Raw genomic sequence first — 17,331 nt, forward strand, 5'->3', positions numbered from 1 at the left:
ATTAAGTAAAAAATTTAAACAGGCAACAAATTTACCTCATAGTCCGCATGGTGCTTTCAATGTTCATACCATGATGTGAATCACTTTTGTTGAGCTGGACTTTTTCTAACTCTTCAAATTGTTTGGCGAGAGCGACAGCATTTTCAAGCAAGTTCTGTTGACATAAATAAACAGAAATAAAATTTCAGAATTTATTCGAAACACAGTTGTACGTTATAACATAACCAATATTTTATTTATCAGTTGAATACAGTAGCCAAGATCAGGTTAATTAAAACATCAGGTTAAAAGTCTTGCCATAAATTAATATTTTTAAAACACAGGAGCCCAAAAAAGGAGATATTACATTGCATGTCGTACTATATATGCAAAAGTAACATTTAATTTTTAATATTTATTCTATTTCACCCACAAAGTAACATACATGGTAACTCGTAATCTGGCACGAGGTGTTAAACCCGTGTCGTTTTCCGGCCACGCGGGGATAAAGTAAGTTACATTCAGTCATTCATTTATTTAAGAATAATGAGTTTTTTTTACTAAGCTTAGTTATACTAATAAAAGACTTAGTGTAAAGTTCTTAAAGCTCACCTCTGCTTTTATGAGAGTTGCATTTGGATCATTGATTATTGTTTTCATTGATCCAATCTCTTCACAAGTTGCTTTGATTGATTCCATTCTTGCCTCAGTAAAAGCAAATTCTTCATTAAATTTATTCATAGTCTGTTGGGTTGCTTTGTGTTGAGTTATTCGTGATGACAACCTGGATGTTACATCATTCCACCTGGATATGCAAAGTAATGAATGGAAGATGTAATGAAACTAGTGCTGGGGTTTAGTAGTTAGGTGCTTGTATCGTAACCAAAAGAGAATAAAGTGTGTGTCCTTGAGCAAGACACTTAACTGACATTGCTCCAACCCAGTGGTCACTAATAGATTGTAGCAGCCTTAGTGTTCGGGTAATGGACGAACTCTGGCATAAATCTAAGGCCCCGTTGGCTCTCTGTAGGATCACCCATAGAATAGAATCAATTAATGTATTTATCTATACTCATTTATTTTCTCCAACTATTTGGTTACTAGTTTGCTTAATTTATTTTAAACTGTAAAAATACAGCCTGAGACCACCATAACAGTTTAAAAACATTGAGTAGTGTTTGTTACCTTGATTCAAGTGCAGCAAGTCGTTGTTTAGTTGCAGCTGCTGCGTTGTCATGGCAACGTGTGATGATGCAATCAGCTTCTACTGCAAGAAGTTGAATCTGAAGATTTTGACCTTGGAGGTTTTGTTGTGTGGCTGCAAAGTGAAATATTATATTCCTGTGTTGATTATATAGAAAAATAAATACTATATTATATTAATACGTTATTAACAAAAATACTGCATTAATTTATAATGTTACTTATATTGACTGTATTATATTATACAAAAAGTAGTGTATTATATTAAATATTTTTTTAACAGCTAATCTGGTATTGTTGTTATACCTGATTAGACGCTAAGGTTTTTTACATTATGCCTGGTAGCAGAAGTAACAGAATAATATATTATAGTGCTATTTATATTACCAGAAATACTGTATTATATTATAATGTTGGGTATAACGACAAAGTATTTAAACCACCTTCCAGTTTTGCAATCTTTCGGTCCATTTCGGAAAACATCGACTCATCATCCATTAATGCTGACTCAGCAGTCTTTATATAGTTGAAAGCGATACTTTCAGCAGATTGATATCTGCATAAAAATAGTTGAATTTACATACATAAGTATATGCAACTTAAAAATTGGTTGGATATACATTAGAAATATATAAAGATTGATTGAATACGATAAGATAAAAGCGGGTTATGTTTACAAATCTAAGTTTATTAAATATATATACATAAAATTGGTTGAATAAACAAAAATTTCAATCTGGTTAAATGCAAATACATACAAATGGGTGAAACATACATATTTTAAATTTGGTCAAATATCCAAGGCTTAACATTCAACAATCTTAACGAACCTGTTCCATAAGTTGAGCGATTTATTGAGTTCCTTCTTCAAACAAACAAGGGAATGTTCCAGAATGGTCCATGTTTGGTGCAACTCACCAAGACTTGAACTCCCAAGCCCTGGAACTGGTGATGCACGTTTGAAATCAGCATTTTTATCAAACACCAAATTTTTGTAATTCTTCTCCAGTTTCACAATCTGATGGTACTTTGATTTTAATTTTGCCTCGAATTTAAACTTTTCCGACAGCTTAGCCTTAGTTTCAAGTGGTGAGCCAAGTTTGATTGATATTTCATCATTCTGCATCTGGAAATTATCATTATTATTTCCTAATGTATTCTTAAAAATTGAATGCATGTAATTTAATTACCCTCGCATGGCAGGGCAACAACAGCCGTTATAACAGGGGTGTTCTGTTTCATACACATCGTACCAGCTTACAAGTTACCACTTATGTAACTTATTTATTCTTGCGTCACTGGACAACGCCAGTCATTATAACACTGATGTTCTGTTTCATGTAACTTATTTATTTCTGCGTAACTGGACAACGCCAGTCGTTATAACACTGATGTTCTGTTTTATAAACCTGCTTACAAGTTACCACATACGTAACTTTGCGGTTGATTATTTCGTTGGATCTTTTTAACGCTCTAAATATATCATAATTATTTCTCATACATTCATGTTTGTATATCTCCAACGCTACATACTTGTAAATGTTCATCCATCCAGGATTGCAGGGCAGATATCTCATTTTCATGAGCTTCCCATTTCTCATATTCAGATTCAGCTTGTGTGACAGTTTCATTCAGCTAGGTATGGGTATTATACATAAGTGATGATTTTTCATTACACAGTTGTTGGTGGTAAATATCAGGTTAATGTTATAAGTTCCAATAGGTGTAGCGAACACGTGTAAGTGTATATTCAAACAATAGTTTTTTTTGTCAAGGAATTTTGTGTTTTTGTTTTTGAATTTGTTTTTAAGAGATTTTTTTTGTTATTAATACCAAGGTACAAACAAAATTTTAAACTACTTCTGCAATACGAAAGTTTACAGTTATCATATTATTAAATACGGTGCAACAAACTTAATTAACAAATGGTGAATACTTTAGATTGAAAGCAACATTATTTATGACTCACCCGAATTATTAGTAACGCAAACTGTCGAACAATGGTTTCAACTTCAAATTTAACTTCAGATGTTTCATGTTTTTGTAAGAATTCTACAGTTTCTTGCCGGAATGCAATTTCAGCTTGGTAGCTCTGGAAACATTAATATATTGTGCTGTAGTGGCTACCAGGCATAGCATAACATATAAATAAAAATCCTTTTTGGTAAAAGTATGATACTTGCTTGTTTTTTTTTACTAAAACAAGCAACTTTTTTAGTAAAACAAGCAACTTTTTTTACCAAAACAAGCAACTTTTTTTAGTAAAACAAGCAACTTTTTTACTAAAACAAGCAACTGTTTTTACTAATACAGTATTTTTAATAAAAATATAGTTCCTTAAATTTACTTAAATATAAATTATTTACCTAAATATAAGATTGATATATTTTGTATGTAATGATTAAATGTACAAATTATTACCAACAGTAATAAGGCCATACCTTATAAATAACAAGTTGATTTTTGATTGCTTCAGTTCCAATCACATCATATCCTGCTAATTTCTCACGATCAAGAGCAGTGTTGACCATAAAAATCCATTCAGACATAAGTGTTGCCAAATCAGAAGTAGATAAATCTTTCTTCTGTTTCTGCAATTTACAACACAGTATATATGCAGTCAGGATCTGGTGCTAGGGAATACATTACCGGCCAAAATCAAGTCGAGCAAGTTTATAATATAGAAGTGTAAATCGTCTGATCATTAATTAAAGCGTTGTTAGTCTGTCATTAATACAACTTGTTCTTTAAAACTTTACTAAACACCAAAGATGGTTTTAGTTCATTTTAAAACGTTTAAAAAAGAAGTATTATCTTACATATAGGCTGTCATGTTTATACTGAGACTAAACAGAAAACTTGAGTTTTGCTCCTATTTTATACATGCATTACAACAACAAAGATGTTTGCACATTTGTTATACACTTACACTTCTACCATACTGTTATACACATATACCAAACTTACTTTTATTACTTTTCTGTAAACTTCATCTCTTTCAGCCTCCAAAGAAACCCAATATTGTTTTAACTTTTCCACCCTACGGTTGAAACATTCCACACTGGATGGTTTCAAGGTTCTATTCAATTCTTCAGCAAGTTTTACAACAACATCCTTGGTCATGCATGCACGATGGAACTCCAAGTTAAAAGAGGTCATCTTATCAAGGCTAGAGTAAAATGTTTAAGAATTTTTATTTTTATTTTTAACATTGGGTCTTAAAAATTATAACATTATGTTAATATTATCACGGCTACAATAAAACATTTGAAACATTGAATTGCACGAGGTGTATGAAACAGAACACTCATGTTATAATGACTGTCCTTTTCTCGATGTGAGGATAAAACAAGTTACGTTTCTCATATTTTTTTACACTACATTAAGTTAAGAATTAATTGTTGTAACGTATCAAACAGAGTGTTTAATATATATTATATTGCGAACACCTCACCTTATTTTCCATCCTATTCTCTCCAGGAAATTAAACATCTCAGAAAGTCTGGGGAAAGATTTTTCCATCCAAGTTGATAATTGTTCAAACAAAGGTTCAAACTTTTCCAAACTTTGTTGCAAACGTTTAAGCCATTGAATCTCAGAATTGACTTTAGTTGAAACTATGAGGCATTTTCCAGAACTTTCATTTATTCTGGATTCCAAATCCAAACTTAAAGGTTTCCCACTTTCATTTTTGTTCTGTTTGCATGCCTCTTGTAATGCTGTTGAATAAGATTAGCAGAAATTATTTACATGAAAGGTTTTATTTAAACAAACAAGAAGAAAATAATCTTAATAGATATATTTTACTTGAGGTAACATTTGTAAGCAAAAATTGGTGATTGTGTTTGCAGTAATTTCTTGCAATTGCAAAGCTAATTGAATAAATTTATCTTCGTGTGGCGGGGAAATGTAGTTGATGTAGCTCAGTATTTATCAGCAGATAAAATCTAAAATAAGTAAATTAATCACCTTCACGATCTTCAGCTAATCTTGCACCGAATCCTTGGAGCAATTTAATCTTTTTCACATCATCTGCATCAAGTTGGTAATCTTCCAATTCAAGGAAGGATATCTCTGCATCATCCACATCTGATATAATGAGGTTCACTTCACATTCAAGGTTCTCCAATTCCTACATTAAATACTTCTGTTATTTTGCCAGGCAGCAACAGCATATGCACATATAAAACCTATTATTTATTGAATTGTTTCAACAACTGTTGTTTTGTTGCTATATCCAGTCTTTTAGTATTAACTATTTTTTAACTGTCACTATTGTAATTGAAGATACAAATAAAGTTATTTCTATATTATTAATATTACACAGCCAAGAATTTGTGAATTATTTCCAAGTTTATCTTTACTAAACCCACCGTTATTTGAGAATCAATTAAACCAAGATTTTGTTTCAAAGATTTTTCAACATCCTCATGTCTCTCCATTAAGTTTTGCAGTTTCAACGTGTCATCTTCAGCAAATGGATGGGGAAAATGTTTTAAACTTTCTTGAGCGATCTGCCGCTGCTGTGATGCTGCTTGCAATAGATTCTACAAAGATAATCATAGTTTTACTTTTGCATCGCAGTATGGCAGTTTTACATGGTAGCTTTAAACCAATTTGTATTTTACAATAAATCAATGGATAATTATACATGTCATACTTTGGAAAACTAAAGATGGTATCTTACTGAAACCATTTGTTATTAAATTTGTTATTTAAGGAGAATACCAACCCAAAAAATATTTTTTTTGTATCTTTCACCAATGTACAAATATATGTAGGCTACAACTATTTTTGGTTAGTAGTTTAATTAAAACAATTAAATCAATAACTATTTACAGCAATGACATACAAAACAGCCAACCTTGCATGAAGTTAGTTTGCCTTTTAAATCATCCAGGTCATTACTTGATTGACATTCTGTGTCATTTTTCAGCGACAAAGTTTCTAAAACATCTTCAAAGTCTTGAACAATCTGAATACAGATTTTGATTGTTTAATAAAAAACTATTACATGATTCAGAGTATAAGTTTTTAATATTTTATGACATAATGGACTAGTTAATATATTGGTTACAGGTTAATCCTTTGGGTAAACTATTTTTTTATCTATTAATTTTGCTTTTCCGGAAAATTCCAGTTAGTAAAACCTTAACTGGTTTGTTATACATTTTATTATTGTTTTTTTTTAAAGAAAATAAGCATATTTTTAGCATAATAATAAACACCTTAGCAGTGAAAATGTGCATTCTATGCTGTGATTCACATTCACATATCAGACGTTGGATTTTTCTCAACAAGTTTCTCCGCATTTCATCAAGTTGTTGGGAGTCACAAGTGTGCTGAGGGAAGCCACCATTTGCAAACTGAAATTATGTTTAATTATTATTTAGTTGATATTAATGGCAGGATGTGCTTGTAAGCGGGCACAAAGTGTTTAAAACAGAACACCTGTGTTATACCCATTGTCGTTACCCTGCTACAGGCAGATAGTTACATTAACTCATTAATTTAGCTTTTCAAATTGCTGCAAAAACCAACTCTTGCTAACAAATATTTCACCTGGTTGGCTTGGGAGGTTAATCTTTCCAAGTTTAACTTATTAATTTCATCTTTATATTTGGCCAAGGTTTCCATTCTTTTTTCACTTGCTGGTAGTTCATCAACCGACTTTTCAATTGATGTTAATTTTGAAATCCCGACTTTTAATTCAACCTGATATAAAGTATTGTAAAACTTTAACTGCTAACATATATACAGTTTATGTGGTTCAGAGCTGTGAATCAGTGGTAGAAGGGCTTTATTGAAACCAAAAGATGCAGAGTTAAATGCTTACTGCTGCCACTATTGTTGGCATGTGTGCTATTGGACAAAAGGATTAATGGGTATTGCTCCACCAAGTGGTAACGAATAGTTTTTTTAAACGAAAAAAACCACCCACAAAGTTACATATGTGGTAGCTCATAAGTAAGCCCAGGCCATATGAAACAAGACATCTTCATTATAAGCCAACCATCATTCCCACAATACGAACCTGTATGTTTCTCCAATCATCTTTCCTTCGTTGAGTTTCAACTTTATATTCATCAACTTGTTTCTTCACAGATCTGATTCGGTTGGTCAGTGAACACAAGCTTCTATGGACGTCACTTTTATTGTCAACCAGTACATTGGATCCAGTAAGCTACAAAGCAGATATTATTGAAGCTGGTATTATTCTTATTACAAATATTTTTTAAAACTAATATTTTTTTTTAAATAAATGAACTTTTTTAATGAACGAATGCATATTTTTTAAGTATTTAAAAGATCCCTATCCTCCTGTCTTCTCTCGTTCGGACGTGAGCAAAGTAAGGATGTTTTAAAGTGTTAAACCAAGTTAATCACTTGAAAATTTGTGTCAATGTATTCATTAAAAATACTTGTACCATTTATGGTAATCTGACTTCTAACAGTAATGAACATTTCTTACCACTTTGCAAACTTTCTTTAGCTCTTCCAAACATTTTTTTACATCATCTGCTTGATTCAAAATTTGAGCATCAACTTCTTTTGACCAATCAGGAAGCAGAATATTAAACTCCACAAAACTCAGCCAATCAGATAAAATCTGAAAAAAACATTTGTTGTAAAAAAATTTGCTTGTTGGAATGTGGTAAAAAACCTAGTAGTTTGCTTACATTAAAATAAGTGAAACTTATACAGAATAGACATGCAACAGATAATAAAAACTTTGAAGATTAAATGAATAAATTGGGGAAAGTTCTATACTATATAATAACTGCAAAATTGAAAAAATATGAATGAAAGATAAGAATGTCTTTCAAAAAAATTTTAACTTCTTTCGTTAGTAAAAGAGAAAAAAAATGCTAGAGGGTAATTTAAAACAAACTTTAAATTTTAGAAAATTGTAAAACAAACTTAAAAAATGAAAATTTTGGAAAATTTTTAGTTATGACATAATTTAAAACAAACCTTGAATTGGTCTTGTGATTGCTGGTCGATAACTCTACAAGCTGAACCACCTTCCATGGTGTTCCATTTTATCTTTAGTTCCCTCAGATTATCCTGAAGCAATATTAGTATGTTAATAAACTAAATAAAGTACCCACAAAGTTAAGCAGTAACTGACAATCAGGAATAACGACTGTTGTTGCGGCCACAAGATGATAAAATGTTCAATAATAAATGATTTAAAACATTACACTTGGATAAAAACACTAAATCGTGATTTTTTAAATATTTCTTATAACTAAGTCCTAAATATTAAAATATTTACCATGATTTGATGAACACTTGTATTTTCTCCTAAATCTTGCGCAAATCCTAACGTCATGTATGTTTTCTGCGTCAAACTAAGATGTGACAGTTCTTCAGAATCTTTCATCTTTCGTTCCAAATTTTCTCGTAATTTCCTCCATTTTAAATCACTGTCTACCTCATCCACAGTAGAGAGACTACTCGCTGTTAAATTAAATAATGTGATATATGAATGAATATGCTCAATATACGGATTATGCTTCATAATAAACAGTAGTGGTTTTCTAAACCATTTTACAACTGCCATACTGAATACTGAGTAAATTTTTATCTGAACAAAATTAGTTAGACTTGGACGTTTTTCCATTAAGTTATTATTTTTTTAGAAGTAATGATAATAAGTGAAAAACTGGAAGCACCAATATAGAGCAGAGTTAACACTTTAATTTCCCACTAAAGTGTGAAGAGGGCTCTGCGTTCAACCTAATTGAATCTGAATCAATAAAACTTACGTGGTCGGAAGGAATCTTGAGAAACAGATCTGCTTCTTCCTCCAGCTCTTGCAACATCTTCCAAGTCTTCTTGATGCATTTGTAGATCAGATGATAACCTTCTTTGAAGGGCAGTTGGGGTTTCAACTTCACTCTGAGATAAAAATATTAGTACTTTATGTATATTGATGTGAATGGAAACTCATGCAGTATATCTTGTAAATAGTATGGTGTTTTATTTTCACTCTGAGATGAACATAGGAAAACTTTATGCATAAAGATTGATGTTCATTTATTTAATGTTGTACGAAAGTTAACTTTGAATGTGAGAGGGTAAAGGCATCTGGTTTCAAACACTTCCTGGCAAAATAATGTTCTGTTTCATACTCCTTATGCCTGTTTACAAGTTACCAAAAATGTAACTTTGTGTGTAACTAAAGTTGTTTTATTTTTCACAGCCAACAGTGTATTGCACAAGGACACCAATGCCTTTATGATTAATTGATAATCCAACCTGTACTGAGTCCAGCCAGTTATCAATATTCTGTGGAGTTTCTTCTTCTGATTTATCCTTTGTATCTAGTGCATGCTACAAAGATTGTAAAAGAATTATTGTTTCAGAAACTCCAAAACTCCATTGATTATTAGATAGATAAATTAGAATGGACGAAGATAAAAAAACAGATGAATATAATGTAATATCAACAAAGTCTTTAGAAGGTATTAAATAGATCTTTGAGCACTTGTTTGTGTGATCTTAAAGGACCAGCCTTCTGTCTGCTATGCGGCGAAACATCATCAAGGTATGCGTTTAAGTGTTTTGTCCAAGAACACACATATAAAACATTTTACTAGGTCTATGACCGATGATACAAATGAAATCTGCCTTCTTAAAGTCACTTGGCAGAATTAAACTACATGTCATTAAATATTGAAATAAATAATCTGCCTTTTGTGGTCTGCCTGATCAAAAAATAAGTTCTGCCTATACTTAAGGTGAAATCAAACCTGCAAGTTTTTCTCTCGGTTCTTGGTCATCTTCTGCAGCTGCATCAGATCTCCTTTCACTTCATCAAGTTTCTGGAGGAGTTCTTGTCCGTCCTCATCTGGGATGGTAAGCATTGAACTCCGCTCTGTGAAGATATCATCATAACAATAAATATTTTAATTTAAAGTTCAATAGTTTATCAGTTGTTGGTGTGATAACAAATTAAAAGATGATGGTGCAAAATGCAAAATAAAATAAAACACAAGGATGCAAAACTTAAAGGTTAGGTAAAGACATCAGAAAACCTCAGCCAACACATAACAAATGAAATAAACCATCACAGCAAACACAATAATTTCTAACACACAATTTAAGAAACAATTAAATATTTTTGTGGTTGAAGTTAATTAACTGTTGCACACAATGAACTGATGTATATGTGAATAAGTTCTGTAATAATTCAAGAAAGTGTGAAGTGCTGATAATTGATGACATGATGAAGTGATGATGATGGAACAAACGCAAGTGACTTGATCTTACAAACCCAGAAACTTAAACTGCATCTACCACTACAAGTCTACACTGAATGATGTTAGTTGGTTATTCACCACAAAGTAACTCCTTCAAACAAGGCAGACCAGATGCTGTTGAAGGCCTTCTAATACGAGATGCCATGATATCCAATGAATGAAGCGAGTTAGCTACGTTTGATGATGTCACAGTGGAAGATGAACGAGCTGAGTCATCGTTCGATGATTGTGATGTCATAGACAATGTTCGACGTCGAACCGACTTGCCTAGTTGTTGTTATTATGTTCGTAGTGTTAGTTTCGCGTATCTACTTAAGTTATCTCTCTAAAGATGTCGTATCTACATCCTAGTTAAGCTTAGCACATACCGAATACCTTGGACGTTCGACAACTATTAATCCTGCTGTGCACTCGAGAAAAATTGTCTACAGAGGATTTCAAAATCAACATTTCTTTTAAATTACCAAAAATGTTGGAAAAATAATTTCAGTTAACAGATTCGTAAAGTGTTCACATTATACGTTGGGAGAAAGGGCCAACTCTGGTCTAAACCCCAGGTATTATGGTGTGCCACGGTGAAGAACTTCGCCGATGTATAACAGAAGTCAAATTACAACCTAAACTTCAGAATAAAGTTCTAAACTAATTCAAGTTACCAAACTTACCGCTGAGTTCTGATAACAGCTTCAATTTCCTTTCGATATCAACAACTGTGTTTCTACATTTCTTAAGTTGCAAATGCAATGTGGTCATGTTGCTTGAAGCTACAGATGAACTTCCAGCTGAAGAAGGCCGTGTCACACTTGTGTCTGATAATGAAGGTGTTTTATCATGCTGATGTTTTGCTTCTTCCATCCATTCAGTGACTTGCTGTAGCTCAGCTTTATAAGCTTGTACCATACGTTTATACTGCTCTTCTTCTAATATCTTAATCTAAAAACATTTTACAAAATTTCAGTTTTCATAAAAATACAGTAACAGTAAAACCTTTGCAATAAGTTAGTGATCAATAATAAGGCCTCTGACTGCGAATCAGGAGATTGAGGGTTCATATTCCTCTGTGGTCATTTTTGTTCAATGTACAATTCTAGTTTTAAACCATACTGTATAAAATGAAATTCTTCTTCTTCAAAAAAAAGTTAATAATCACAAACTGAAGCACAACATATCATTGTTTCAGTACAATTCACTTTGCATATAGTTTCATTTCATACAAAATTATGAAAAAAGTTAATTTTATTATGAAAGATAAAAATTATGAAAGATAATATATAAACAAACATAAACACCTATGTTTTAAGTTAAACTTGTATGCAAATCAAACAAAACAGTTGAATAGAAAATGCTAATATTGAAACAATCATCTTGAACTGCAGTCAAATAAATGAATGGAACTTGCTGTATTCCCGCGTGGCGAAGCACAACTGTCGTTGTAACACGGGTGTTATGTTTCATACACCTTGTGCCGCTTATAAGTTTCCACGGCAAGCCTTGAACCCCTAACCTTTAGGTAAGGGGTGGGCGAGCTAAACAATACCATACCTCTACAGCGTTTTGCTTTGAAGTAGTTTGCATTCTCACAGTATCCCATCTATCATATAGAACAGACACAGTAGCATTGAAAGCTTCTCTTGCTGTGTCATTTTTTGCCAGGAATCTGACTCTTCTTTCAATATTCTCAAGTTTAGGGATAAACAAGTTGATATCGTCAAGCAGCTCCTGAGAAAAGTTGGGGTTTAGTTTTATATATATTAAATGCTCTAAAAGAGTCTAAAAGGTTTTAGATTCTTTTTAATTTTAATAACATTTTCTTAATGCATATTATTACTGAATTGCACGCTTACATATTTTATAATATGGAGTATTGTTAATATATAATGTATAAGCTGTGGCAATTTTTTAAACTTTGGTGGTTACTTTAAATTACATTTGAGAATCTCTATCTATACACAATTTTTTTTTGTTGAATACACCTTTATGGGTTCTAAAACAGAATGATGAACAGTTTTTATCAATGTAACCTGTGTGTTGGCCAGCATTGTTTGTAAGCTTGTCACATGATCAGAGTCGTCAAGTCGGTCTTGGAAATCATCTAGTTTAGATGTTGCTGCTTGTATTTCACTTTGAAGATCATCATGGTCTTTCAAGGTTGATAAGAGGGACTGTGCTTGTTCCCCCAACTGAAATTAATGTTATGTTTTAATAAGAAAGGAAGCAGTTTAGTTTTTAGTTTGTTTTCAGTTCACCAAGATCCAAAATAACGAAAAATAACTGAACATTAATTAAAATTACCTATAAAAAGTTTATCAGGCTCTAGTACTGCATTACGAGTTAAAAACAAGAGAAAGTATTATAAGTCCAAAAGATATATCTCCTAACGATGGTTTGTGTTGTCTGTGTGATCTTAATGCCAGAAGATTGCTTTCAGACCTATGATATACTTGATGGAAATATAATAAACAAGAAAAGATTTGATTTAAATAAGAAAATAAGAGGCTGACGATGCCAGATTCTGAAAATATTAAATGTAATAAGTTTACCTCATCCTTCAACTTGCTCCATGACTGGTCAAGTTTGGCCACTTTTTCTTCAGGAGATTTTGATGAGCTTTTGCTTCGCCTTGGTAGGTATGGTGTGCTTGATGCTACTGGTTGTGGAGTAATGAATTCTGAATGATTAAATAAAACATATTTATTTTCAAGTGGCGGGGCAACGACAGTTGTTTCAACACAGGTGTTCTGTTTTATACACCTCGTGACCACTAACGAGTTATCACGTATGTAACTTATTCAACCTTACGTTGACTGGCAAAGACAGTCCTTTTAGCACAGGTGTTCTGTTTTATTCACCTGTGTCTCCTTAGGAATTACCATATGTAACTTAGTGGTAATTATATTTTTAAATTTTGTGTCTTGTCTAAGGAAACATATCCCCACAATAGTAACAATGGCGAGCCTAAAACCCATTACTTCTATGCTACAGGCAAGCCACAAACCACTGTGCCAATTCTGCATCAACCACAACAGAGGAAATGTTCCAAACAAATTGTAAGCAAAATGATCAAGTTTAAAATGTTCCAAGTAAATTATAAACACCAACCTCTGGTATCTTCATCCAATACAGGCATAACATGAGGTGAAGGTTCAGGTGATGACTTGACCAACCCTATCTCTGCAAGTCTTGGGGATAATAAGGAGTTGGTGCTGCAGGTTGATATGTCTGCAGTGTAGTGACAAGTTATAGTGTGTGTAATAGAGCAACAATACTGTCATGTTTGATACAATTGGTCAAAACTAACAAAATGTTACGATTAACTATCTAAATGTACAATAAGGTTTATGATAAATTGGTACGAGTTGAATGCCAGAAGAGCTGTTATTTATGATTAGAATTTTATTATCATTAGAAAACTTGTAGTTGAATTTGTGTAATTAATAAACAAAATTTAATTTATTGATAGAAAATAAGTGTAATTGATAACCAACTTGATTTGCTTGAAGTAAGAGCCTGAGGGGAGTAGCAGGGACTTGAACCTTGCGACTCTCGGTTCAACTGATCATCCAGTAGATCTACAAGCTGGAGACGAGTAGATGACGACCCTGGTGATACGTAATGGCGGTACGCTGATCCGTCTCGCTTCGGGGAAATTGGTACGTTAGCCGTTGCAGCCAACATCTTGGAATCAAAGTCACTCGAGGAATCTCGGAGGCGGTTTGCAGTATTGGGTGTTATGTTTTCATGAATAGTTTGAGGGGATTCAGCTCTTGGGGTGTCGGATAATGGAATGCTTCTCACTGATCGTGGAGACTGTTGTCTCCATCCTCCGTCAACAGAATCATCATCATTGTCATCGTATTTCTGCTCTTGGTCTTCTGAAAAGCATTGCAAGTATTAATGTTTGAATAAATGAATGTAACTCTTTATTCTCGTTGCAATGACAGTCATTATAACAAAGATGTTCTGTTTTATACACCTCGCGACACTCTCAAGTTACCACACATGTATTCTACAACTAATACAATAATCCTCTTACAAAATTTATCTACACACGAATAAAAAACTGAAAGAAACTGATGATGCCTTTTTTATTCAAACTATATCTCACAGAATACAATTCAATAGACTTGATTTTCATCTGTTATAATCATATACTACTTTATATCCACAAAATTTGGTATAAACAGTTCAAAAACAAAGTTGCAACAGTAATACCTTGAGCTCGTTTTCGTAATTCTTCGATTTGGCGTTCATACTTTTCAACATCGTCTGTTAACTTCCTGTATTGATCAAGTTGTTCCCGCGCATCCCGAGGAGTGGAGGTTCTGGAGGATCCTGGAAGATGAAGATTATTTTAACTCGGTTTAACTTTGTATGTAGGGAAAGGTGGAAAAACTGTTAAAAATTTTCAATAAGGCCTTTTCATGTTTTTTCTGACAGCAAACTTTAAATTGTCCAATAAAAAGTTTTCATGTTTCATGTTTCGTTGGCAAACTGTTAAAATAAAGCCTTTTCATTTAAAAGTAAACACGCCAAAGTTTATTTGATAAATATTGGACTGTCAGAGTTATAAGAATTGTGTGTTTTATATTATATCTATGTTGCATATATTATTTCTAAAAGTTGTAAAGACTTTCAACAACAAACACCCTTAAGTTTTCAATGTACTTACCTGGTTTTCTTGCTGATGTAAGATCGTCCAATTTTCTCTTTGCTTCCTTAAGCTGAGCATCCAGATGACTTATTTCATCTTCATATGCGTCATGATCACGAGCCAACGCCTCCAACTCCAACAACTGAGCCGTGACCTCCATTTCCACGTCATCTATCTGTGAATCCAAATCATCAGCCACCTTCACGGCATGCACAGGTTCTCTTAGTGTATGGAGGGCAAGTTTTGGAACGTCAACATTCACGTCATAAGGTTTATCCTCTGCCTCGTCTGTTTAAAGGGAAATTAAAATTTTAAAACTAGTATTCAGGAAGCTTAGCTTTTATTTATAGAATTTTTTCTATTTAATAAAATATTACCTAACCAACATATTTATCAAAAAACAGACCACCATATTAGTTTTATTTGAACAGAGTATTTAAAACATAAAACTCACAAAGACAAAAAACTTAACAATACTCTTATCTAGAAATTAATAAAAAAATTACGTAAAAGGATTTTTTTTTACAGATTACTAAATTAGTGTTATTAAAACATAGGATCCACAAATAAGACTTAATAATCAACTTATCTAGAGTCCTCCTATCTAATAAATGGCAAATTTTTCACACAGCGCACAACATTATTAAATTAGTGTTCACAAAGAAGACCTAACATGCAATAATCCTCCTATCTCACAACTCACATCTTTTCCTTGGTGAAGGTGATGGGGAGAGTTGGTAAGGATGATTATTCTTCACTTCTTCCAACTTTTCCCTCCATAGTTGAAGTCTCCTTAATATTCTCCTCTTCTTCTCAATCTGATCCAGGATGGAGATCTTATCATCAGGAGCAGAAGAAGATGCGCGGAGATCAGCAACAGCTGCGAGAGATTATGAAGAGTTAAAAAAAATCATCCAAAAAAATAATAAATTTAGAGGATTTTTTTCAATATTTTTGGTGATTTTTAAATGACAAAAAATGTTCATAAATTTGTTTGCAATAGCCATAAAATAAAATATTTAAAACTAATTTAATTATGAATTTTATTTTAGTCATCTCAATCACACTCAATATATAATCCTCACACAACAAACCACCTTTAGCAATGGAGGCGACTTCTTCCTCCATCTCTGTTGCCACGGAAACAGCATTCGCGAGTTCTTCCTCTCGAGATCGGATCTTTGCTTCCACAAGAGAGCAATCTTCTAACATCCGATCAATCTTCTGATGGAAGATTGCTGTGGATGCGGGAGGAAGAGCTGCGGGAAGACGCTCCCGTTTCCGGAGGATCTCATCCTTTAACCGGCGCAATTGATCTCGTAGATTCTGAAGTAATATTAAAAGGCCGGTTTAAAATCCCTGATGCAGGACTAAGTTGAGGAGAAATATATATCTTTTTATTATACTATTCGTTGGACTTTAATTTTTTCTGTTAGGTTTGTTTAAATTAAAACTGATTATTGCATGACTAAACTTATGACTTTTGATGTACAATTGCTGGGTGGTTTATGCCAAAACACCAATCAAAATGTTCATACAGAAATTAGTTTAGATAGATGAATATGATCTGTTCATGGCAGTTTTCCTTCACCTTGTTTTCTCTCAGTTGTCGTCTTGCATCTTTAGAATCGAGGACAGAAAGAGGGCCAGCTATTGCATTCTTAGCCTTACCCACCCATTCACTTAAGAAATCAGCCATTTCATCCAAACCATCAATATATACAGATGCTTGGTTGGTTAGTTGGACTTGTGCATCAGCCATCTCTTGTACTCTAACATAATGATCATTTACTGCACTGACTGCTGCATTCAGTGAGGCTTTGCTGCCAAGATGACTTGTCTGATCAGCGATTTCTTGGGCCACAGCATCAAGATTGACGAGCCTCACATGGCATTCATCGAGCTCACTGTTTACCGTCTGGATATAAAATATTTTAAGTTGTGTTAACACTTTTTTATAGCCAGTTCTTTGGTTTTTAAGTTATCTCTAAGTTAGAGCTTGAAAACACAAAAATAAAAGTTGAAACCGAAGGTTGGAATCGAAAGTTGGAACGAAAAGTTGGAAAACACAACCATGCGCTTGTAATTTTTTTAAAATACTTTTTTGATAATATTGTATGACACCCATGATGCTGTAAAATAATTTGCTGTAAGATGTTTTAACCATCAGGTCCTACAAAACTACACATTTCAAAGAACTTGACCCTGACTGTTATTTGGTTAGGAAAA

At 32.9% G+C, this 17,331-nt stretch overlaps 1 protein-coding gene across 5 annotated transcripts in view; it reads right to left on the reverse strand.

Moving 5' to 3' along the window:
- Nucleotides 1-17,331, reverse strand: part of LOC113474145 (nesprin-1-like) — a 28,539-nt gene that overhangs the window by 8,591 nt on the left and 2,617 nt on the right. Inside the window, exons 6-39 of one of the 5 annotated variants that reach the window (XM_026833959.1) lie at nt 16,694-17,020; nt 16,200-16,428; nt 15,806-15,982; nt 15,121-15,390; nt 14,664-14,783; nt 13,937-14,323; nt 13,551-13,670; nt 12,992-13,119; nt 12,473-12,631; nt 11,994-12,170; nt 11,117-11,384; nt 10,530-10,718; nt 9,942-10,066; nt 9,448-9,522; nt 8,955-9,087; nt 8,462-8,646; nt 8,158-8,250; nt 7,655-7,792; nt 7,217-7,366; nt 6,745-6,897; nt 6,411-6,548; nt 6,047-6,157; nt 5,556-5,729; nt 5,152-5,314; nt 4,637-4,901; nt 4,150-4,351; nt 3,624-3,773; nt 3,152-3,274; nt 2,716-2,817; nt 2,013-2,308; nt 1,626-1,738; nt 1,165-1,297; nt 592-784; nt 36-154 (exon numbers count right to left, since the gene is read on the reverse strand). In XM_026833959.1, coding sequence (XP_026689760.1) covers nt 36-154; nt 592-784; nt 1,165-1,297; nt 1,626-1,738; nt 2,013-2,308; nt 2,716-2,817; nt 3,152-3,274; nt 3,624-3,773; nt 4,150-4,351; nt 4,637-4,901; nt 5,152-5,314; nt 5,556-5,729; nt 6,047-6,157; nt 6,411-6,548; nt 6,745-6,897; nt 7,217-7,366; nt 7,655-7,792; nt 8,158-8,250; nt 8,462-8,646; nt 8,955-9,087; nt 9,448-9,522; nt 9,942-10,066; nt 10,530-10,718; nt 11,117-11,384; nt 11,994-12,170; nt 12,473-12,631; nt 12,992-13,119; nt 13,551-13,670; nt 13,937-14,323; nt 14,664-14,783; nt 15,121-15,390; nt 15,806-15,982; nt 16,200-16,428; nt 16,694-17,020 — 5,885 coding nt within the window. Of the gene's footprint in view, nt 1-35; nt 155-591; nt 785-1,164; nt 1,298-1,625; nt 1,739-2,012; nt 2,309-2,715; nt 2,818-3,151; nt 3,275-3,623; nt 3,774-4,149; nt 4,352-4,636; nt 4,902-5,151; nt 5,315-5,555; nt 5,730-6,046; nt 6,158-6,410; nt 6,549-6,744; nt 6,898-7,216; nt 7,367-7,654; nt 7,793-8,157; nt 8,251-8,461; nt 8,647-8,954; nt 9,088-9,447; nt 9,523-9,941; nt 10,067-10,529; nt 10,719-10,819; nt 10,877-11,116; nt 11,385-11,993; nt 12,171-12,472; nt 12,632-12,991; nt 13,120-13,550; nt 13,671-13,936; nt 14,324-14,663; nt 14,784-15,120; nt 15,391-15,805; nt 15,983-16,199; nt 16,429-16,693; nt 17,021-17,331 lie in introns of all 5 variants that reach the window. The other 4 variants (XM_026833960.1, XM_026833961.1, XM_026833962.1 and 1 more) reach the window with 4 other exon arrangements.

This window comes from Ciona intestinalis, chromosome 3 (assembly GCF_000224145.3).
Source record: "Ciona intestinalis chromosome 3, KH, whole genome shotgun sequence".
In the NCBI taxonomy this organism is placed as follows: domain Eukaryota; kingdom Metazoa; phylum Chordata; class Ascidiacea; order Phlebobranchia; family Cionidae; genus Ciona; species Ciona intestinalis.